We start from the raw sequence: 25,256 nt of genomic DNA on the forward strand, positions 1-25,256 counted from the left end.
ATCCTGAAATCTGGATTTCACACAACACTCAAATGTCACCGTCATTATTCTTGTTTTGATTTTTTCAAATATTAAAAAATGTAAAAATCATTCTTTGCTCATGAGCCATACAAAAAGGCAGTGAGGCCTTTGTGACATGCAGGCCATTATCTGTCAAACCCATCATGAGCCTCTTTTTTGACAGGAGAAGTCTTCAAATCCAGCTGTTAAAGAGTCATGAACCTGGCTGTTAAGTCAGCTTCGGTCTAACATGCCAATCAGACTTTGACAACCTTAGCTTTAAATATGTAAGCTCCTGGCAAGATTCTAGCTAAGTCCTGGTGTCAAGAACCTCAAGACTTGGTTCTAGTGTCTGCCTAGGGTTCTAAGACAGCCTGAAATAAGACCAGTGTCCAAAACACCCGCTTCCCAGGATGGAAGCGTTCCAGGTTCTTTTCCCTGTTCCCATGATCTAGGCTTGGGCCGTGGGCCTAGAATCCTTCAGGAAGATTCTGAAACCACAGACTGATACTGGACAAAGTAAAGGCTGAGGCTGGTTCTGGTCTTGGGGGCCTTTTTCTCCATATGTCCTAAAATGCCAACGAGCTCTGGATGCAACTTTTCAGAAAACGCTGCAAGGGCTCGCTCCAATCCTGAAACAGCTCACTCTCCACAGCCTCCTCTTTAGAGCTGGAAGGGGCTGTGGGGACTAGAGGATCTACAAAAGTAAGGTACAAAGGAGCTGGAGTGTTTTCATCCTTTCAAGCTTGGAATCGCTAGTAAGGGCTACCGTTGAGAAGGGGAAAGAAAAGACTGCATACTCTCTTTTCTTACAGCAGCATCTCTAATAGGAGGTTCCAATGTGGAACTGGATCCTATGGAAATGAGTAACAACTTCAAGATAATGGGATATGGACATCATTCATTCAGTGTGAAGTAAAATTCATTCCGTGTGAAATGGGTAAAGCTGTGGAAGTTTTTCTGGGCCCCCCGCTTGGAGATCTATAGGTTTAACTGAATATCCTTTGCAATCAAAGCCTCCAGGAATACACAGTGGCTGCTGATAAGCAAAAATCAGGCTTCTCAGCTTATAAATCCCTGAAAACAATACTTACTATTTTCTATGGTTGGATCGTAGGAGTCAACAAATTGGCCTTCAACAAACTGAATCGTCAACGAGGATTTCCCTATAAAAGAGAGCAACAGCTCAGTATGTATTGGCATAATAAGGTAAAAAAAAAACAAAAAACTTTAATTTTACTGTTTTACCAAAAAAAGTCTAAGAGGAAATATATTCCATATATAAAATAGGAATTTAAACAATGAAGCTACTATGAATTAAACATGTCTGTGATATTAACAAACAGCACTAACCCATAAGCATATCACACAGTTTGTTAAAAGTAAACAAACCTTTAAATAAGGTCTAAGCTAATTTCCTCTGGTGTCCCTGAAATCTGGTTATTAATTTTGAACATAAAGTTAATACAGCATTATTAGTTTGAGTTCTTTAATGTATGGATGTTCTAAGTGTTATAAAGCATCGTTTTTAAAGAAGAGATCTGAAAATGGGCTTCCCTGGTAAAGAATCTGCCTGCAATGCAGGAGACCCAGGTTCGATCCCTGGGTCGGGAAGATCTCCTGGAGAAGGGAATGGCAACCCACTCCAGTATTCTTGCCTAGAGAATCCCATGGACAGAGTAGCCTGGTGGGTTACAGTTCATGGGATCGCACAGAATTGGACATGACTGAGCGACTAATACAAACACACAATATCTGAAAAAATGTGATAAAAGTCTATTTTAAATGAATCAAGAGCCAGCCTTCAGTTCTCTCCCCTCTGCTGTCAGTCAATTTCTACTGAGGGGCTTGAGAACAGGGACCCTGTGAAGAAAGAGGGCAAGGCTACATTGCAGCCGTCCTGCTGAGTCGCAGGGGACTGGTTCCAGGACTCCTCTCAGACACCAAACTCTAAGTCCCTCATGTAAAACTGGTATAGTATCAATGAACTTACAAAACAGAAATAGACTCAACGACACAGAAAACAAATTTATGGTTACCAAAGGGGGAAGGTGTGTGTGGGGGGAATCTATTAGGAGTTTGGGACTAGCAGATATAAACTATAAACAATAAGGTCCCACTGTACAGCACAGGGAATTATGTTCAATAACCTGTAACAGACTATAATGGAAAAGAATACGAGAATATATATACACACACACACACACATAAAACTAAATCACTTTGCTGTACACCTGAAACTAACATACATCTCTAGATTACTTATAATACCCTATAATACCAAGTGAATACCATGTAAATAGTTGTCAGTGTGTAACAAATTCAAGTTCTGCTTTGTGGAACTTTCTGGAATTCATCCCCCAACCCAATATTTTCCATCCGAGGTTGGCTGAACCCCTGGATGTAGAACCTGCGAATATGGAGGGCAGACTGATTTTATCGGCAGGAAATAGGAAGTGGTTCCTCCCTAATTTCACCCCAAACCCTTCCTTCTCTCACATTCTTAGAGCATTATTAAACACCCATCTTACGGGCCTGCTGAATCTCATGGAACTTCCACCTCAAAGGACATGCAGGGAGGGCCAAGGAGAGAAGTCTGATAAGACTAGTTCCACACTTGTGGTGCCCACCTCCCTCCAGACCACAGAGAGGTGTGGCTCAAACTTTCACACCAAAGGCAGTCCCCATACACTCCAATTAATAATAATCACATGCGCTTCAAAGTCGGGGCTGTGGGAGACGACGAGAAAAGCCCAAGCCGGCAGCCTCGCTGGATGCGCGTGCAGTAAGCACAATTCAGAGCACCTTTAGGATGCCTAAAAACTGCAAGTGTTCTCTACAAAGCAGTCTACAAGAGCTTCTGATAATTAAATGTTACTGCCCCGCTTAAAACCCTCACTGCCACCAGAATAAGCCCCACCTCCGAACCACAGCCCACGGTCCCAGGCTCTGCCCACCAGGGATCCCTACCTCATCTGCTGCGCCCACCCCCACCCCCAAGTGAGTGAAGTCACTTAGTCGTATCTGACTCTTTGCGACCCTGTGGACTGTAGCCTACCAGTCTCCTCCATCTATGGGATTTTCCAGGCAAGAGTCCTGGAGTGGGTTGGCATTTCCTTCTCCAGGGGATCTTTCCGACCCAGGGATGGAACCCCGTCTCCTGCGGTTCAGGCAGATGCTCTCTATCTGAGCCACTGGGGAAGCTCGGTCGTAATCTTCCATCTTCATATCCACCCCCATCCCCAAGCTCCAGTCAGATCCTTCCATGTTCACCAAGTTCCTGCCGCCTTCATGCCTTTGTCCCAGCCGCCCACCCCCATCTCTGAATGTACACACTTTTACTGTTATTCTGGCCTGAGTTCAAACATCCCTCTCTAAGACCGCCCAACCAGAGGTGCACCCACCTCCTGCCAGTCACTCTCTCATGGCGGTCTTGTTTTCTTTCTTTTTCATGCTTAAAAGTTGTCTGAAAGGATCTTCTTTCACTAATCAGTCTACCAAGACAAGCGCAGTGCCTGACACACTGTAGACACACGTGCTCAGACCTTTGAAGGGCATGCTCACACTCAGACCACAGAAGATGTCAATTTACATACATGACTAGGAAACAGGTCAACAGAAATTATCGGGTTGGTCCAAAAGTAATTGCGGTTTTGCACTGCTGGAATTTTCCATTTGATATTGGAATAAATAAACACGGTTATGTTATACATCATTTTAATGTGTGTTTCTTGCTTTATGCTTTTTTACTAATGACTTATTATGTGCGGTTTATTTCATATTTATTTTAGACTAGGGAAATGATGTTAGACAAAAAGCAAATTCAAGCAGTTTCTTATTCTAGTTGAAAATGGGTCATAAAGCAATGGCGACAACTTGCGCCATCAACAATGCATCTGGCCCAGGAACTGCTAACGAACGTACAGTGCAGTGGTGGTTCAAGCAGTTTCGCGGAGGAGACGAGAGCCTGGAAGGTGAGGAGCGCAGTCGCCAGCAGTCGGAAGGGGACAAGGACCAATGCGGAGCAATCACTGAAACTGATCCTCTTACAACTACATGGGAAATTCCTGAAGAACTCAATGTTGACCATTCTATGGTCGTTTGGCATTCGAAACAAAGTGGAAAGGTGAAAAAGCTCAGTAAACGGGTGCCACACAAGCAGACTGAAATTCAAACAACTGTCATTTTAAAGTGTTAAGTCTATGCAACAACAAAGGAGCCATTTCTCTATTGGGTTGTGATGTGTGATGAAAAGTGGATTTTATACAACTGGCAGTGACCAGCTCAGTGGTTGGACCAGGAAGTTCCAAAGCATGTCCCAAAGCCAAACTTGCACCAACGAAGGTCATGGTCACTGTCTGGTGGTCTGCTGCCCGTCTGGTCCACTAAGCTTTCTGAATCCCGGCGAAACCATTACATCTGAGAAGCACACTCAGCAAATCGACGAGAGGCACTGAAAGCTGCAAGGCCCGCAGCCGGCACTGGTCAACAGAAAGGGCCCAATTCTTCTCCACGACGATGCACGACTACACAACCAAACACCTCAAAAAGTTGAACAAATTGGGGTACAAAGTTTTGCCTCATCTGCCATATTCACCTGACCTCTCGCCAACCGAGACTACCACTTCTTCAAGCATCTTGACAACTTTTTGCAGGGAAAACGCTTCCATAACCAACAGGGGGCAGAAAATGCTTTCCATGAGTTCATCGAATCCTGGAGAACAAGTTTTCACACCACAGGAATAAACAAACCCAAATTAGCTTTCATTGGCAAAAATGTGTTGATTGTAATGGTTCCCATTTTGATTAATAAAGACATGTTTGAGCCTAGTTATAATGATTTAAAATTCACGATCTGAAATGGCAATTACGTTTGCAGCAACCTAGTAAGAAACAGGTGTCTCGTCTGTGTTGGCGTCCGAGTGCCGGCCTGCCTGTGACACAGAGTCGCAGCGGTCGTCCGGCAATGCCACGCACTCAGGCGCACTGTGGTCGAGAGAGACCACGCTGCACTGGTACCGCGCTGTGTGCCCACTGCCCTGCGTTTCTGCATGTTTGGTTTTTCTCTGGCTTTAAGTGAAAGAAAGAAGGTATGCTATGCTATACATGTTAAGCTTCCCCAAAGAGGGAAATCAGTGGGAAACACTGGATTAGATAGTAACAAACCATAATGTGTTGATACCAGATAAGTCTCAACAGCGTTACTTGCAGGGGTGGGGGGTTGGGGGGAACGGCCTCATAAATTATTGAGTCAATTTCCGAAATGACGACCAAACTGAAAGAAGTTACACACAGTCAGGGCTTCCCTGGTGGCTCACACAGTAAAGATTTTGCCTGCGATGTAGGAGACCCGGTTTCAGTCCCTGGGTTGGGAAGAGTCCCTGGAGAAGGAAATGGCAACCCACTCCAGGATTCTTGCCTGCAGAATCCCAGGGACAGAGGAGCCTGATGGCCTACGGTCCATGGGGTCGCAAAGAGCTGGACACGACTGAGCGACTCACACTTCTTCACTTCTTTTACACACAGTAAACAAGACAGCGTGAGATAAAGTGCAAAATCACAAGTATAGACAACCAGTAGACCACACTGAAAAATGTACTTATGGGCACACATCCAATGAAAGCTCCCTATTCATATCTTTGTAAAGGGCATACATTACCCGACAGGCTTTAAATGAACATTTAACTGGAAAACACAGTAATTATTCTGACAAAAGCAGACAACGTAGTTCAGCGCAGGTTACAGGCAGGCTGGCGGCAAGCTCTCCTTTTCGGGAGTAACTGGGACACGCGAGTTGAAACCCCAGCTCCCTGGGGAGCAAGCTGGACTCTACTCAGAATGGTCGCTGGAGAAGGGGATTATTCACGAGCAGAAGCGGGACTGAGGAAAAGCTGGGTCTCCCTGGGGTCTTTCATCCTGGGACTCTCCCCTAAGGGGAGATCATCAAATACTTAAATTAAGAAGGAACAGGAAGGTTCTATTTGCAGACCTGACACAGTGGTCTACTGTTTCCATTCAGAAGTAGAACTATAAGCTAACTAGGGCTCAGATCTTTACAAGTCAGCACTAAACGGTAACCATTCTCAGCAAGCAAATCCCAGTGCTCACAGTGCTTTCAGTCCTGCTGCTAGTCACTCCTGGCTCTGAGAGGTGCCCTCACCAACCTCCACCTCCAAACTGGCCATTCAGTTCCCTGGCCAAGTTCACAAGCAGTCTGCTTGCAGCAGCTGCAAGAGACTCTGCTAATCTACAGCAAATTATGTTCTTTACTTGATCACCTTTCAAAGTCTCCCCCCATAATAAGTTCACACATTTACTTTGGCTTTTGTCCTAATCCAATTCGGATTCTCAAACACTAGTTATTTCCTGGAGATGGTTCAACAATGGTCATGCTCTCAGAAGGTGCATTAAGTTTTAAATCTGAAGAGAATCTCAACTCCAGATCAACTCTTTGGAGAAACGTTGTATGAAAAGGAAAAGCAGCGCGTGCCCAGATGAGGGTTTACCAATACAGAGACATAAATCACTCATTCTATAACAGTACTATCTTTAAAAGGTTTGAAAATAACATATTTCAATACCCCACAACTACCTTCCAAATAGTTTCCTCCAAACTAAGAACCACCTCAGTTTTTAAAAATCATAAAAATTATTTTAAAAAAGTTTCTTCTGAACTTTTTTACCAGATCAAAAATAGCCTTGCCTTATTTATATGTATTCTGCAAAGGTGATTCAGCATACGAAGTTTTTTCACCCAGTATTTTCACAACAGAAGATAAACCTTCAAGGTTGTTAACTGAGTCTCACACTTCATGACTGTTACAAAATGTGCACTATTTATACAAACGTTTTAGTAGCTTTCAGATTAATTTTGAATGACTTTTCATGTTTATTCTCCAAAAAGGAAAACACTTATGTATCACTCCCTATCCCTTCCCTGACCCTAAAGAGCATCCTCTGGAACAGCAGTCACGAGATCACAGGGATAAAATGAGGAGAAGTAGGTTTCAATCTGCTAGGCTGTCAAGTCCTTGGGAAGAAGGGTCCATCAGGACCAAAGTCATGGATCTGGGACACAACCCATGCCAAGAACTGCTTTCATTTTCCCTGAGTCCTTAACCTTACCATACAGGACTTTGACAACCATGCATACGGGCTGTCCAAACTCACTGGTCCTGCTACCAACAACCGTCTCCAAATCACGAAACACCCAGATAACTCCACCTCCAACATGTGCACTTCCCAGCGCCCTCACCTTCTGACTCCCATCACCTAATCCAGCTCATCTCTGGAAGCAATGTTGTCCAACTAGGGGTCATAACCCCACTAGATCATGAAATCAATATACTCAACAGAGCTATGACCAGCGCTGTTTTTAAAGAAACAGGCACACCAGAGTGGACTGCAAATAATAAAGTCGCCAAGAAACTAACAGTTGCATAAACGCTTATGACTGGGGTACAATGTGTTTCTTACTACAGGTTGAAGCCAAAAAAGTTAGAGGCACATGACTCTCTGATTCTCTTGAATCTCCAATCTCTACCACGGCTCACCTCCTTCCCTATGGTTTAAGTCCCAAGATAAATCACTATGCACTACGATGCAATGCTCTTTTTTCAGAACCCGCCGATTTTCTCTCTCTGGGCTCGCTGATAAATCCTCTGATCTCAATCTAATCTTTGGCCTTTTCCTGAGCCTGTTGAGCTCAGCTGCAGCTGTGTAGGCTGGCAACAGTCTCCAGTTGCGCCCACCTCCCCCAGTCTCCTCTTTAGGAATCCTTTCTGGGGGTGTCCCTTCCCTAGCAAAGCAGTCAAGTGTGGTTCTGGCAGCGTCACAGAGTAATTTATTACAAATGCAAATTCTTGAGCCCACCCAAACCTCCTGGATAGGAGTCTATATTATTTAATATATTTATTTTTAGCTGCATCAGATTGCTGCAAGTGGAATCCTGGTTGTGGCCTCGGGGGCTTAGCTGCCCCGCGCCATGTGCGGCCTTAGCTCCCCGACTAGAGATCAGACCCGAATCCCCTGCATTGGAAGGTGGATTCTTCACCAGGGACCACCAGGAAGTTAAGTCCTCCCGCCCCAGATGGGAATATTAACAACACCCCCCTCCAACTTATTTGCTGCACCCTGAAGTTTAATACCCCAGGCAACAAGTTCAAATCTGACCATTCCCAATCAACTACCTCCTGCAGCCTGAAGGGTCTTCCCAAATCCTCCAGTTCCTCCCAGCAGCTCAGAAGCATTTAAAGCACATACATACTGCGGGAACTAGGATACAGCCCTGATTACCAGCTGGAGATGAACCTTAAAGGTCACAGCCGTGACCCTGGGTCTTCCATTCACCCTCGTCTTGGCTTCACGCACATCCGACAGTGAGCAGCTCATCTGCCCAGCCCTCTGCACAACGTCCCCTCGAGGCTAAGGTGTGCGCTCAGCACACCCTCCTCTCCACAGCGTGGTTCCAGCCCCTGGCTCCAGATCCCACCCTCTCCTGGCCTCCTCCCCACCGTCCTCCTGAGACACTTCTGAACTCACTCTTCGTTTCTCCCTGGTTTGCTCCAATCCATCTGGTTTTTCACACACCTCTGAAATACTTATTAAGTCTGTTTAACAATCTCAGGCAGTATATTCTAACTTACGTTCCTCTTCTGCTCTCAGGGTTGGAGGGCCTTGGCTGGGCGCTGCAGCTGTCGGGTGCTGCCTGCTGGACCAGAGATGACTGTGCGAGACACAAGCGGATCTGTGACTTAAAGCTCTACCCACTAACCCAAGGGAAACGCAACCGTGGGCACACGTGTGACCTGTGTGTCCACAATACCTGACAAAAGGTGTGTAGCCTCTGGTGTCAGGAGCTTTTAGTTAAAAGTCAGGAAAGCTCAAGCTATGGAAGCAATGAAGGAAGAGAAGCAGTGCTTTCATTTTACAAAAGAAATCAAGGAACAGTGAAGCCTGCAACTCAGAACAATTCCAAGAACCCCCTGGCCTGAGCCACGCTGGGACTTCTGGATGTCTGTCTCTGCAGGGCCACCCAGCTGCAGGTGCTCTGTTCTCCCCGCCCACTCCCCAGAGCTAAATGGTGACGCTACCCCAGCTTCCATACTGTGGTGCTGGAGAAGACTCCTGAGGATCCCTTGGACTGAAAGGAGAGCAAACCAGTCAATCCTAAAGGAAATCAACCCTGAATATTCACTGGAAGGATTGATGCTGAAGGTGAAGCTCCAACACTTTGGCCACCTGATGTGAAGAGCCAAATCACTGGAAAAAGACTCTGATGCTGGAAAAGATTGAAGGTGGGAGGAGAAGGGGGCAACAGAGGATGAGATGGTTGGATGCCATCACCGACTCAATGGACATGAGTTTGAGTAAGCTCCGGCAGACAGTTGACAGGGGAGCCTGGCGTGCTGCAGTCCACAGGGGTCACAAAGAGTCAGACACAACTGAGTGACCGACTACAGCAACTGGCACTGAAACCTTGATTTCCAGCTTCATGAGTTAGAGACAGATGCGCCCCTCAACCTGTCCAAGCACCTTTTTCCCTCCCAGTTCTGTGTCCAAACAGTCGTATTTTCTACGATGTCAAACTTGATAACATTTCGTTCTATTCTGAAGCCCAAGTTTTCAAAGCCCTGACTATGGGTTAATTCATCAATCTACTCAACTATCTATTAAGCAGCTCTTGGCAGGCTGTAAGAGTCAGACAGGACTGAGCATAGAGCACACACGTTCCAGGGGCGTTGTGGGCACTGGGATCTATCACCAGACAGACAGAAACCTTTCTCTGGCATGTAAGTTCTAACAGTGAGAAGCACATAAAAAAAAAAAGGATAAGCATAATAAATGCAGTAAACTTAAGAGAAAATATGCATCTGTTCCTTGTAAACAAAAGGATAAAATCAACAATTACCATGATTTTTTAAACTAATGAATGAATGGATCTAAGCAACAATAAGGAGCAGCTATTAACACCACAAAAAGAGAAATAACCAGATATTATTGGTCTCCTGATGCAAACAGAGACCTAACCTGGAAGCAATTTTAAGAAGGTTGGGGAAGGAAAAAGAAACCACCTAAATCTAACCCAACTGTTAGATTTAACTGCCAATTTACAGGAAATAACGGGACAAATGAATGCCTTGAATCCTATGGGATGCAACAGCAAAATCCAGGATCTAAGTAACACGTCAGGGCTCCTATGAATCAGAATTTCCTGGGGTGGGCCCATGTGTCAGTATTTTTCTAACTCCTCCAGGGATTCCAGCGTGTTTGAAGTTTGAAAATCAGGAGGGTTTCCCTAATGCTGAAGAACAACAAGTTCTCCCAGGGACCATGTTAAAGTATAGATTGTTAATCTAGTCGATCTGGGGTGGGGTGTGGGATTTTCCATTTCTATCAAGCTCCCTGGTGATACTGATCTCCAAACCAAGCTCTAAAGTTTAGAACTCTGGTTCTCAAATTTAGCTGCACTCCAGAATTACCTAGGGAATTCCAGAAACTATTGGCGGGGCCTCACCCCCAAGCAATTCTGATTAAATCAGTAAAGGTGCAGTTGGGGTGGGGATTTTTAAAAGCTCTCTGGGTGATTCTAATGGGCCACAAGTTTGAGAGCCACTGGATCAAGGTCAAGGATGGCAGAAAGAGATGGTAGAAACTCCATTCTTGAGTTGACGGCCCACTCACTCAAGCAACCGCCAGTCTTCCATTTATATGAATGAATACCCTTTCCTTGGACTTCCCAGGTGGCGCTAGTGGTGAAGAACCCACCTATTAAGGCAGGGGACGTAAGTGATACAGATTCGATCCCTGGATCAGGAAGAAACCCTGGAGGAGGGCATAGCAACCCACCTCAGTATTCTTCCCTGGAGAATCCCATGGACAGAGGAGCCTAACGGACTACCAGGCTACAGTCTATGGGGTCGCAAAGAGTCAGATACAACCGAAGTGACCTAGTATGAACATGCACCCTTTTCTTATTAAGCCAGCACAAGATAAATTACTTTGCAGTCAAAAGCATCCTAACTGATTACAATATTACTGCAGTTAGAAGTAAAAATTTAAGTATCTTCTTTTGAAGATCACTCAGATCACTCCTCTTCTATTTGCTAAATTTGAATTTTAAAGTGATAGGAGTCTTCTCTGTTTTAAGAAACATTACTTATCACTTGACTCTACACCCACTCATAACTGACATAACCTGGAAGTAGAATTTCTCAAGGAACTCAGGTTTTTACATCAGGATGCCAGGATTGAATGATCCTCAGAAGATCCCAGAGCCAGAAACTTAAAAGAAAGCTGCCCATCAAGCAAGAGGCGGTGGAGTCCATATTTTTTGTATGTTTGGGATGGGGGTGGCAAAAGGGACAGGACAGGACACAGTCACAGGTTCCCTACCAGGAAGCAGTGACAGACTTTATTTGCTTGGGCTCCAAAATTACTGCAGACAGTGACTGCAGCCATGAAATTAAAAGACGCTTGCTCCTTGGAAGAAAAGCTACGACCAACCTAGACAGCATAAGAAAAGCAGAGACATTACTTTGCCGATAAAGGTCTGTCTAGTCAAAGCTATGCTTTTTCCAGTAGTCATGTATGGATGTGACAGCTGGACTATAAAGAAAGCTGAGTGTTGAAGAATTGATGCTTTTGAACTTTGGTGTTGGAGAAGACTCTTGAGAGTCCCTTGGACTGCAAGGATATCAAACCAGTCAATCCTAAAGGAAACTAGTCCTGAATATTCATTGGAAGGACTAATGCTGAAGCTGAAACTCCAATACTTTGGCCACCTGATGCGAAGAACTGACTCATTGGAAAAGACCCTGATGCTGGGAAAGATTGAAGGTGGGAGGAGAAGGGGATGACTGAGGATAAGGCGGTTGGATGGCATCACTGACGCAATGGACATGAGTTTGAGCAAGCTCCGGGAGTTGGTGAAGGACAGGAAAGCCTGGCGTGCTGCAGTCCATGGAGTGGCAAAGAGATGGACATGACTGAGTGACTGAACTGAACTGAACCAGGCACCAAACAAGAGCCTCACAAGAGGGTCTTGGACAGGGGCCAGATGAAGGCTCATGAAAGAACCCCAAAGAAAGGAGTGGTAAAGATGGATGGCAGGGGAAGTAAGAGGAGACCAACTCTAATACCAACCTGCAATCCCAAATTCCTAACAAAACCCTCACTGCTAAGAAAAAACAGCCATCAGAGCAATTGGAATAGACGAGATTAATCTTATAAAGACTCCGAAGACTGTAACAAAAATATCCAAGAGTTTCCAGAGATTATCCAAGGCATCACTTCCACTTTTAAAAACTTATGAAAAAGGGGCTTCCCTGGTGGCTCAGGGGTAAAGAATCCTCCTGCCAGTGCAGAAGACACAGGTTTGACCTCTGATCCAGGAAGACCCCACAGGCTGTGGAGGAACTAAGCCCAGGTGCCACAACTACTGAACCTGCCCGCCTAGAGCCTGCGCTCTGCAACAAGAGAAGCCACCACATGGGAAGCCCTTGCTGCAACTAGAGAAAAGCCCATGCGGCAATGCAGACCCAGCACGGCCAAAATAAATACATTAATTAAAACACAAAAAACTTATGAAAAAAACAGGTTAAACACGATCAAGTGATTATGAAAAAAACTTCTTTTTCACAAATGCCTTGTTAAAAAAACCCCTAGGTAACATCTTTTGACATACATCTCTATTTCACATAAAATACATTTCAAGGGAATAGTGGAATAACTGTGGTTGTATCTACAGGGCAAAAAGCATTCACCACTGAGTAATCATCTCTTCCCACTTCCAGGACTCCTCTTACTCTGAGAAACATCATCTCTTAGCCGCAGTCTCGGGGGCAGGGGCTGATGAGCGCACTAGTAACTGAAAAGCCCGGTGCATCCTGGCGCCCAGGAAACAGGAGGAGCAGCGCTGTGGGTCAGGGCCAGGGTTTGGATTCAGAGTGTGGTGTGAGCCCCAGGACGCTGCTGTGCCCTAGGCTCTCACGCGTGTGATGACTATTGGAAATCACAAAGACAAAGCATAGGTGATGACAGTAATCACCTATAAATGATTACTAACTTCTAGTACAGCATTCCGAACTCAATAAAGCTTTTCCCCAATTACGATCACCATAGTAAGATTCTATGACAATCTAAAATAGATGTCAGTGTGATACGCCTGATTGCCACCTACAAGGATCCTGTATCCTTAATAGAGAGAAAAGCACCCATGTGAAAAGTACACACACACCCTCCAAAGGACTGGACAGTGTTGTTGCTGTTTTTTTTCTTCTTAAAAAAGGAACCACGAAAGGTTTTCCACTTAATCCTATTTAAAAAAACAAAACAAAGCTGGAGAATTTCCAGTCATAAGAGGGATGTGAGAAGATGACAGACCAGGAAGATCAGGATGAAATTCTGAAAAATGGACTAGAAATGAAAAATGCTGATTTTAACCTGCTCCAAAGTAAGTATTTATTACAAACCAAAAAAAAAAGAGGAAAAAAGGGAAAATTAATCTGTAAGGTAAACAAAAACTTCAGTGTGGTACTGGCTGGCATAAAGACAATATACAGATGAATGGAACAAAATACAGGCCCTGGAAATACACCCAGATGTATAAATGACTAGCTGATTTTGGATAAAGGTACAAGGCAATTCAAGGGAGAAGAACCTTTTCCAAAGAAGTGTGCTGCCACAACTGGATATCAATATTAAAACAGAAAGAAAGAAAGAAAGAAAAAAAAAAAAAAAAACAGAAAGAACCCATTGCATCTCATATCAAAGTCTAGGAGGAGAAAATGGATCACAGACCAACCTGTAAAACCTCAACTATCAAACTTCCAGAAGAAAGCATAGGAGAAAAATCCTTGTGACTTTGAGTCAAGATTTCAAAAGTGTACTGCATAAATAAAAAAGGGATATAGTGGACTTCATCAAAATGAAAAATGGTCAGCAATAAATCTTGTTAAGGGAGTGGAAAAGACAAGCCACAGACCTGAAGAAAACAGGTGCAAAACATACTATTTGACAAAGGGCATGAATCAGGGTATGCAATAAACTCTCAAGATTTAACAGGAAGAAAACAAATAACCCAATTAAGTGGATGAACAACAGATTTGAATACTTTAACAAAGAAAATGTTCAAATGGGAAGTAAGCTCAAGAAAAGATGCTTATCATTTTTCATTAGGAAAATGCAACTATAATCACAGTGATTAAAACGTCTAATTAAAAATGCCTACCATAAAAAACACTGACAATGCCAGTACTGGAGAGGATGTGGAGCAACTGACCTGTTTGGAGGGGATGCAAGAATGGTATAGTCATTTTAGAAAGTTTTTTAAAAATAAAACATACATTTATCAGATGATCCAACAGTCCCATTCTTAAGGCATTTATCCAAGATAAATGAAAAAGGTCACCCAAAAACTTGCAAGCATTAGCCATTAACAGCTTTGCTCATAACTGCCCCAAAGTGGAAATAAACCAAAAGTCCTTCAACAGGTGACTAGATAAACAACTATATGAAATTCACACAAAGGAACACAACTCGGCAATAGAGAAGGATTAAACGACTGACAGACACAAGGTGGATAAACCTCAAATGGATTCCATTTATATCACATTCTGGAAAAGACAAAACCACAGGACAGCAAACAAGGGGGGCAAGGGCGGACTATGAGGGGCACACGGGCCTTCTGGGGACTGAGAGGAAACTGCTCCATGTCACGTGGTTACAGAGCTGTGTTTGCTAACACGGTCACACACCAAAACGGATAAATTTTACTGCATGTAACTGTACTTCAAGTTTAAAAAAGAATTCTAACCCTCCCCTTATGCACAAAAATTAGCTAGAAATGAACCACAGACCTACACTTAGGAGCTAAAACTATTAAACTTCTAGAAGTAAACATAAGAAAATGAGAAAATATGATCTTCAGGTAGGCCAAGACTCCTTATGTGATTAAAAAAATGACTAAACCATAAACAAACAAACTGATCAATTGGGCTTTATCAAAATTACAAATTTCTGTTCTTTGAAATACAAGAAAATGAAAAGGAAGCCACGGACTAGGAGAAAACATTATATATATACGAAAAAGAACTTTGTTCAGAATATATAACTCAATAAAAAGAACCCAATAACAAAGGCAAAACACTTGAACAGACATTTCACAAAAGAAAATATACAAGCAACCACGAGGTGTATGAGAAGATGTTCAAAGTCAGGAGTCATCGGGGAATTCAAATTTCCATGGCCTGACAGCAAAACCACATCGCGATGACCAAAGCAAAGAGAGGTGACGACAGCGAGCGGCAATGAGGACAGGTCTCCTCTGTCGCTGGCGGGCGTGTTAAACAGCAGCTGAAACTGGTAGCTGCTCAGAAAACTGTAAACTCAACACGTATGTGGCCCTAACCTCATTCCAAGAGAATCACCAAAGAGAAATGACTGCATGTTGACAAAGACACAACAAGCGCTCATCAAAGCTTTATTCTTAGCAGTGAGACTGGAGACAGCAGGTGACTGGAGAGACGGATCAAGGTTTGTCCGCACAGCAGACTGCTACTTGGCAGTAAGAAGAAACTCCTGTAACCACATGAATGGCTCTCAGAAACATTGCACTCATTGAAAGAAGTCAGACAAAGAGTATTCACTGTATGATTCTATTCAAGCGAATTTCAGAACAAGAAAAACTAATTGATAGTAATGGAAAGCAGATCACTGCTTGCCTGGGAGTGGTGTGAGGTATGAGGGAACTATGGGGGATGATGAAAATGTTTCTTCTTCGGACTGCACCAGTGGTTTTACACAGGTGAACAAATCTACCAAAGCCCAAAGCACCTACTTTACACTTAAAATGGATACTTTATTATACATAAATTAAACCTCAACAAAATTTGGCTTCTTTTTTTATTGATGTATAGTTGATGTGTATAATATTACAGAAGGTAGAGATGTATAATACAGTGATTCACTATTTTAAAGGTAATGCTCCATTTACAGCTACTATAAAATACTGACTATATTCTCCATTTTACACCTACTAGTTTGCACCTCTTAATCTCCCACCTCTATCTTGCCCCCTCACTTCCCTCCCCACTGGTAACCACTAGTTCGTTCTCTGTATCTATGAGTTGGCTTCTTTTTTGTTATACTTACTACTTTGTTGTATTTTTTAAGATTCCACATGTAAGTGATACATCATAGAATATTTGTCTTGGAGGATATTATGCTAACTGAAGTCAGACAGAGAAAGACAAAACCTGATTTTAAAAAAAGTGTAACAAAGGGAAGACAATACACTGCCTCTTTTTCACGGAGCAGGATAGGATGGTGACCATTAGGTCAGTGACAGCAGGCAGTTCTCCTGGTGTTTCCTCTCTGTAAAACAGAGATAATAACAGTACCTGTTTTAGAGATGGCTGTGAGGATTAAATGAAAATACATGTTGAGTATCTGGTATGTAATAATGACAGTTATCGAGGACTTATTATCTAACCACATATTCTAGATATTCATTTAATCCTAGCTAACATTCTAATAATTATCTCTAATATATTAACTTGGCTAAGAAAATTATATACAGTAATAGTTACTGAAGCGAAATTCTCAAACTCACATGAAAAATTATCAATAAACACACACACACACACACACACACACACACACACACACACACTACTGCAGAAAATTACAGTTTCAGTTACCACTCATGGCACAACAAACACCTCAAAACTCGGTGGCTGAGGCCAACATCCATTTCCTTTGCTCCTGGGCTTGGCTGGCTCCTCACGGGTGGTGGCTGTGGGCGACTCAAGAGGGAGCGCTGGACCTTCTCCCTCCCCATGTGTCCTCTCCTGAGTGTCCCCCAAAACTACTGGAAGCTGCCGACTTCTTACGGCTTGAAGCCTCACACCAGCCCATGGTCATCTCTGCAGCGCGCTGCTAGCCACGAGTGCTGCAGGGCCAAGCCGTGAAGTACCAGGAAGGGGCTTCTCTGGGAGCCACTGACAGAAGGGCAGGGATAAGGGGACCAGGTCTGCAAACAGCAGAGAAAGACTGCAGAATCAGCCGGGGTTGCAAATGGGGATGGCAACCTGAGTGTGTGTATCATCGCTATTAAAAGGGCTAGAATAACAATGACCTGTGTGAAGGCTTGTTTAACAATGTGTTCCTCACACAATACACAATATCAATTACATGCTTATTAAAGTACACACCCATTTTAGTGGGAAAAAAAAAGTGCAGTTCTGTCAATAGTAGCATTGGTTATTGCTGCTTTTTTGAGGGGGCAGGGTGAGATGTATACATATCAGGGTCACCAAGGAAGCCTTTTGAAAAATATAAACCCTGACCTCACCATTCTCATTTTAAAAAGGATGTCTAAGGAGTTCCGGTGTGTTCTTGTACAAGTGCTCCCTGGAGTCTAACAGGCACACTCATCCCCACATCTCCAGCACACACAGGGTCACGTGAGGGCATGTGATGCAGATAATCCAGATTTTAATTGTTCACCAGAAGCTACAAGTGAGACACCATGTTAAAGAGTTTACAAAACATTTTCACGTGAATTATCTCACTTGTTCCTATGAATTAAGCAGGACTGACACCACCTTATTCTTTCTCACACTTCCTTACTAATTTTCAAAAAAATGGGTGTTAGGAGAGAAAAAAATTAAGGTGCAGCTATCACAACAAAGAGAATACGTGAAACTGGCTCGTAAAATTATTGCTCGTTCAAACGCTTACCGGGTGCTTACTACTGTCAAGAGAAGCTGATGCTAAGAATCCGCCTGTCAGTGCAGAAGACAGAAGTGATGTGGGTTTGATCCCTGGGTTGGGAAGATCCCTTGGAGAAGAAAATGGCAACCCACTCCAGGATTCTTGCCTGGAGAATCCCATGGACAGAGGAGCCTGGCAGGTGACAGTCCCTGGGGTCGCAGAGAGTTGGACACGACTGAGCACACAGAGCATACATGCTACCAGGCATGTATGGTATATACAAAGGTCCGTCTAGTCAAGGCTATGGTTTTTCCTGTGGTCATATATGGATGTGAGAGTTGGTATATACCAGGCTATATACATGTGCCTCTGAGGAAGCGGAGACAAATATGTTTGTATTTAATTCTGTAACATGAAGATTTGAGCTGCATAAATGAATAATCTTGTTACCTGTCAGGGCTACTCAACTAAAAAGAAGAAAAGAAAGTGCTGCTATGAAACGCCAGGAACTGCTTCCCTAAAGATTTCAAGAACAGGATATTCATCTATATGGAATGATTTACAGATAAAGCCAAGTTGGAAAGCAAGAGAACAGAACTGAAAAACTGCAGTCAATTAAATGTCTGGCAACAATGAAGAATGAATTTTGCTAGATCCGGGGCCAAAACTGGGGAGAAGGTTGGGGGTCAGGGTGGGAAAGAGCTGGAGAAAAGCAAACGAGAGAAATTCCTAAATTATGACACAATCTTGTAACAACCACATGGAGCTTAAGACTGATTAAAACTAGTAATAACAAAAAAGTTAGGAAAATGAATCGAGACATGAAATAGAGCCTATTTATCAATCAGCATAAATGGTTATTGATACAGATTATTTCTTCAAAAGTTCTTTAAACATCTACATTGATCCCGTGCAATTAGGTCCTCATTATTCCTGAGCTACCTCCTGGAGGTTCAGTTCAGTTCAGTTGCTCAGTCATGTCCGACTCTTTGCGACCCCATGAATCACAGCACGCCAGGCCTCCCTGTCCATCACCAACTCCAGGAGTTCACCCAGACTCACGTCCATCGAGTCAGTGATGCCATCCAGTCATCTCATCCTCTGTCATCCCCTTCTCCTCCTGCCCCCAATCCCTCCCAGCATCAGAGTCTTTTCCAATGAGTCAACTCTTCACATCAGGTGGCCAAAGTACTGGAGTTTCAGCTTCAGCATCATTCCTTCCAAAGAAATCCCAGGGCTGATCTCCTTCAGAATGGACTGGCTGGATCTCCCTGCAGTCCAAGGGACTCTCAAGACTCTTCTCCAACACCACAGTTCAAAAGCATCAATTCTTCAGCGCTCAGCCTTCTTCACAGTCCAGCTCTCACATCCATATATGACCACAGGAAAAACCATAGCCTTGACTAGACGGACCTTTGTTGGCCAAGTAATGTCTCTGCTTTTAAATATGCTATCTAGGTTGGTCATGACTTTCCTTCCAAGGAGTAAGCGTCTTTTAATTTCATGGCTGCAGTCACCATCTGCAGTGATTTTGGAGCCCAGAAAAATAAAGTCTGCCACTGTTTCCACTGTTTCCCCATCTATTTCCCATGAAGTGATGGGACTGGATGCCATGATCTTCGTTTTCTGAATGTTGAGCTTTAAGCCAACTTTTTCACTCTCCACTTTCACTTTCATCAAGAGGCTCTTTAGTTCCTCTTCACTTTCTGCCATCAGGGTGGTGTCATCTGCATAGCTGAGGTTATTGATATTTCTCCTGGCAATCTTGATTCCAGCTTGTGCTTCTTCCAGCCCAGCGTTTCTCATGATGTACTCTGCATATAAGTTAAATAAACAGGGTGACGATATACAGCCTTGACGTACTCCTTTTCCTATCTGGAACCAGTCTGTTGTTCCATATCCAGTTCTAATTGTTGCTTCCTGACCTGCATACAAATTTCTCAAGAGGCAGATCAGGTGGTCTGGAGGTTAAGGCATCCCATACTAGTAAATGTTTTAAGAACACCCGCCAATGATTATTAGCGGCAGTGATGTATCTGTTTGCTGCGGCTCCCTCACCAGCCTGAAGTTCCCCGGCAGCAGAGGTCAGGACTTCGCCAGCCTTGGGGACTCAGAACACAGTGCCCGGTCCATGGAAGGGACATAGTTGACTCAAACATTTAATGAACATTTGAATAACATGTGGTACACTTAACCCACACACTGTTCTCGTCAACCAGTCATTTCAGTAGTTCGATCTTTTGGGGGACTGAAGTCCTCTGGGGAGTCGATAAAACCCTGGACTCTTTCTTCAGAAAATGTGCACATGGTCTCAGGCAAAACTCCTGAAGTTCAAGTTTAAGAACCACCACTGGAAGTGGGCACCAGAACTGAGACAACTAAATGTTAGGTCTCACAAGTTCATGATGAGAACCGGTCACCTGAACTGCTCAGAAAATGAATCCAGGTCTCTCAGCCTGGATGTGCACAAATTTCTTCTGAGATGTAAACGCACGACTTCACCTTTCCTTCAGCAGCCGCCCCAGGGATGCTCTGCTCTAAACTCTTGCACAGCTCTCCTCTGCAGTGAGGTGCTCCTGCTCCTGAGGGTACTCAGGGTCATACTCACTTCTAATTTCTCATCAGCAGATGGATTAAAGGGCTTGCTTCCCTGGTGGCTCAGACGATAAACAATCTGCCTGCAACGTGGGTTCGATCCCTGGCTTGGGAATATCTCCTGGAGAAGCAAATGGCAACCCATTCCAGTATTCTTGCCTGGAGAATCCCCACGGACACAGGAGCCTGGTGGGCTACAGGGGGTCGCACAGAGTTGGATATGGCTGAGCAACTAAGCACAGCACAGATGGATTAGAAATCCCACAGAGCTTTCCCACTTCCGTTCCTGCCATGGAGAGCCAGGTGGCGCCAGTGGTAAAGAACCTGACTGCCATGCTTGAGACGTAAGGGATTTGGGTTCAATCCTTGGGTCAGGAAGATCCCCCAGAGGAGGAAATGGCAACCCACTCTGGTATTTTTGCCTGGAGAATCCCATGGATTGAGAAGCCTGGCAGGCTGAAGTCCATGGGGTCACAGAGTCAGACCTGACCGAAGTGACTTAGCACACACATCCAGTCTGGCAAGGTCATTTTGAATCTTCCTCCATCTTGAATTCAGCCACCATGGTTGAATTTTGCCAGCTACGTTGTTTATTCACTCACTTAAATCATGAACAAGACTAAAAAGAACCTGTTTTTATAAAATCTTCTCTTTAAAATAAATTCTGAAAGTGATTTAGATTTGAGAACGGGCAAAATACTGGCCAGATGCATTTATACTCAAGACATACTAGTCCAAGAAAAGCATTTTCATGTCCTAAAACTGTATGAACTGTAAAAGCCAGTATTTTCATCTCCACGTTCACAAATTATTCACTATGCCATCATGGAGCTAACATTCAACTTTGAATGTTGTGAAAAGTAGGATCATAACATGGCTTGTTAAAATATTTATTTCTGTTTCAAAAGTCCTGGAGGAGTCTTTCTGCAAGCATGAAAGCACAAAAGGAAACACGGGGGAGGGGAGCAGGTAGGTAAGGGGGAGCTCAATTCTGTCATGGCTAGGACACCAACCAACCAAGGACACAGAGGAGGTAATTATATTGGTATCCTTAAACTGCCCTGCTCTCACTTGCCCACAAAGCACAGTACAAGATTTTCAGCATTTCTGTTCTAAACTAACACCAATTTAGACTTCAAATTCTGATGCCCCACGTGGAACTCTCTTTTGTCAGAAGCCCAATATATATTTAAAACTATTAGAACACTAAAATAGCATCCTGGGACCTTTGTGTTTCAGATATTAAATTATATTTCTAAATCAATCAGCAATTCATGTCAAAGCTACTAAACAGTCTGCATTCTGACAGTTATCAGTTTAAGACAGACTATGAGTACTCTAAGATTTAATTTGGTACTTCAAAATAAATTAGAACTAAGAATAAAGGTTCTCTCAACTGTGAGCACTGAAGATTTTATAATGCTTTATCTTGCACAATCATGTCCCAGGTCAGTTCTGATTTAGTCAAGTGAATGAGTACAACCCACTCGTGGACAGCATTAGATTTATTATTATTAGCTCTCTTCCAGGCCCGAGCTAAGGGAGATGCTGCACCTTTCTGACGTCATCGTCACAGGCACAGATGCCACTTCATATTCTGTGATCAAGTTGCTGATTTTGGACTGAAAAGCACCTAATTAGCATCGAGGTCTTGGTGGTGCTGCCACCATGACAATTCTTACTACTCTTTTGGGAGCTTCATTGGTACCAGGTTGAAAACCAAGCATTCACCCTAATTGCACAACCATCAGAGGCCAAGTCAACTGGCATTTAGACACCTAACTCTCCCCAGGCTTCAGTAATTCACTGTGTACCACACAGGAGAGCTGCCCTCCAGTTCCCTGCATAGCCAGCTCCTGCCTACCTTTCCAACCCTGTTTCCCCTTCCCACCTCGCGAAGCCCAGCCACCCCCACTTCCTTCCTTCTCAGCATGCCAAGCTCCTTCCCAGTTCACCAGCCTGGTCTCCCCCGATGCTGCAGGGCCTCTTCCGGAAGGCTCCTCTAAGACTGTGGTCACCGCACCCCGCTGAACAGGAGCGAGCAGCAGTCTAGCCAGATCCTGTGCACTATGGCTCTCCAAGTGCAGTCTGCACAACGCTGGGGGGCCCTGGAGACACTCTCAGGGGGCTCATAAGTTAAACTATTTCATAGTAAGTCCCCTACACACAAACTTCCAAAGATGAGAACATGCCCGAGTGCCAGCTGTTGTACTGTACTTCTGTTACTACTGTACTTTTCAAGGTACTGTAAGAGTAAAAATGTTTTTTGTTTTTTATGTATTGTGTGTGAAGAGTATTATAAACCTACTACAGAACAGTACTGTATAGCCAATTGTGTTAGTTGGGCACCCAGGCCAACTCTGTTGGACTTAAGAAAAAAACTGGATAGCTCAGCTGGTAAAGAATCCACTTGCAACGCAGGAGACCCTGGTTCGATTCCTGGGTCGGGAAGATCCCCTAGAGAAGGGAACGGCTACCCCCTCCAGCATTCTGGCCTGGAGAATTCCATGGACAGAAGAGCCTGGCGGGCCACAGTCCATGGGGTTGCAAAGAGTCGGACACGACTGAGAGACTTTCACACACACGCAAGGATGTGCTCTCAGAATGGACCCTGTTCCTATGTAGAGGACTGACTCACTGTATAATCTGCCTTTTCCACTATGCTTTTGTGTGCATTTATGGTGCAAAACCAATGGTGGTAAAACTGCTAGCTTGGTGCCCCTTAGCACAAATCAAGACGCTGGTCACAGACTGTAAAGGACAGTCACATATTCCTCACTACTATGCACGCACAGTAAAAAGGAGAAAACAAAAAAGGCCATTTTTTCTTAACAGTGTCCTTGAGGAAGCAGTAAAAATAACTAATTTTATGAAATCTTGACCTTTAAACCCACGTCTTTTGAATATTCTGCACACAGAATGGGATGTTTGCATATAGTGTGGCTGCTACACACTCGAGCATGGCATCACCTGGGGAAAAAGCACTCGTGTGAGGGTGTGGGAAGTGGTCTGAAACAGGCAGCTTTATCGTGGAATGCCATTTTTACCTGTAAGAACGACCAACAAGCTATTGCTGTTCCAGATGCGGGTCTCTGGCAGACACCTTCTCGGAAATAAAAGAAAGGAGACTCTCATTTCAAGAAAAACTGATAGCATTTTGCCAGCAATCAAACTTGAACTTTCAAGAGGAATTCTGGAAAATCTGCATCACTCAGGGTGATCTTAACTACTTCCCAATATTTAATTTTTCTGATAAGATGGGTGGTGATGTTACAAGATGTCATTTAAAGAAACAGTTGTATACTGAAATGTGTTGAAATGTGGCAAGATCGGCAAAAGAGTGAACCAGTATTTCCAACTGACTGGATCTTAATGACCCAGATAACCATGATGGTCTGATCACTCACCTAGAGCCAGACATCTTGGAGTGTGAAGTCAAATGGACCTCAGGAAGCATCACTACAAACAAACTAGTGGAGGTGATGGAATTTCAGCTGAGCTGAAATTTTTAGCTGAGCTGAAATCCTAAAAGATGATGCTGTTGAAGTGCTGCTCTCAACATGTCTGCAAATATGGAAAACTGCTGGAAAACTCAGCAGTGGCCACAGGACTGGAAACGGACAGTTTTCAATCCAATCCCAAAGAAAGGCAATGCCAAAGAATGTTCAAACTACTGTACAACTGAGCTCATCTCACACGCTAGCAAAGTAATGCTCAAAATTCTCCAAGTCAGGCTTCAATAGTATGTGAACTAAGACCTTCAAGATGTTCAAGCTGGATTTAGAAAAGGCAGAGGAACCAGAGATCAAACTGCCAACATCCGCTGGATCATGGAAAAGGGAAGAGTTCCAGAAAAACATCTACTTCTGCTTTATTGACTATGCCAAAGCCTTTGACTTGTGGATCACAACAAACTGTGGAAAATTCTTAAAGAGAATTCGTTTAAAAGAATGGGTGGTGGGAATACCAGACCACCTTACCTGCCTCCTGAGAAATCTGTATGCAGGTCAAGAAGCAACAGTTAGAATCAGACGTGGAACAACAGACTGGTTCCAAATCGGGAAAGGAGTACATCAAGGCTGTATATTGTCACCCTGCTTATTTAACTTATATACAGAGTACATCATGAGAAACACTGGGCTGGATGAAGCACAAGCTGGAATCAAGATTGCCGAAAGAAATATCAATAACCTCAGATATGCAGATGATACCACCCTTATGGCAAAAATAGAACTAAAGAGTCTCTTGATGAAAGTAAAAGAGAAGAGTGAAAAAGCTGGCTTAAAACTCAACATTCAAGAAATGAAGATCCTGGCACCTGGTCCCATCACTTTATGGCAAATAGATGGGGAAACAATGGAAACAGAGAGAGACTTTCTTTTCTTGGGCTCCAAAATCACTGCAGATGCTGACTGCAGCCATGAAATTAAAAGACGCTTGCTCCTGGGAAGAAAAGCTATGACCAACCTAGACAGCACATTAAAAAGCAGAGACACTACTTTGCCTACAAAGGTCTGTCTAGTCAAAGCTATGGTTTTTCCAGTAGTCATATATGGGTGTGAGAGTTAGACCATAAAGAAGGCTGAACGCCAAAGCACTGATGCTTTTGAACTGTGATGCTGGAGAAGACTCTTGAAAGCCCTTTGGACTGCAAGGAGATCCCACCAGTCAATCCTAAAGGAAATCGATCCTGAAGATTCATTGGAAGGATTGATGTCGAAGCTGAAGCTCCAATACTTTGGTCACCTGATTTGAAGAGCTGACTCATTGGAAAAGACCCTGATGCTGGGAAAGATTGAGGGCAGGAGGAGAAGGGGATGACAGAGGATGAGATGGTTGGATGGCATCACTGACTTAATGGAAATGAGTCTGAGCAAGCTCTGGGAGATGGTGAAGAACACAGAAGCCTGGTGTACTGCAGTCCATGGGGTCGCAAAGAGTCGGAC

At 43.8% G+C, this 25,256-nt stretch overlaps 1 protein-coding gene across 3 annotated transcripts in view; it reads right to left on the bottom strand.

The window, feature by feature from the left end:
* Positions 1-25,256, bottom strand: part of RHEB (Ras homolog, mTORC1 binding) — a 50,627-nt gene that overhangs the window by 16,858 nt on the left and 8,513 nt on the right. For 2 of the 3 annotated variants that reach the window (XM_025291862.3, XM_025291861.2), the window contains exon 2: positions 1,095-1,166. The exons of the other annotated variant lie outside the window; for it this stretch is intronic. In XM_025291862.3, coding sequence (XP_025147647.1) covers positions 1,095-1,166 — 72 coding nt within the window. The remainder of the gene's footprint in view (positions 1-1,094; positions 1,167-25,256) is intronic. 3 annotated transcript variants of the gene reach the window in all.

Source organism: Bubalus bubalis, chromosome 8 (assembly GCF_019923935.1).
Source record: "Bubalus bubalis isolate 160015118507 breed Murrah chromosome 8, NDDB_SH_1, whole genome shotgun sequence".
NCBI classification, from domain to species: Eukaryota; Metazoa; Chordata; class Mammalia; order Artiodactyla; family Bovidae; genus Bubalus; species Bubalus bubalis.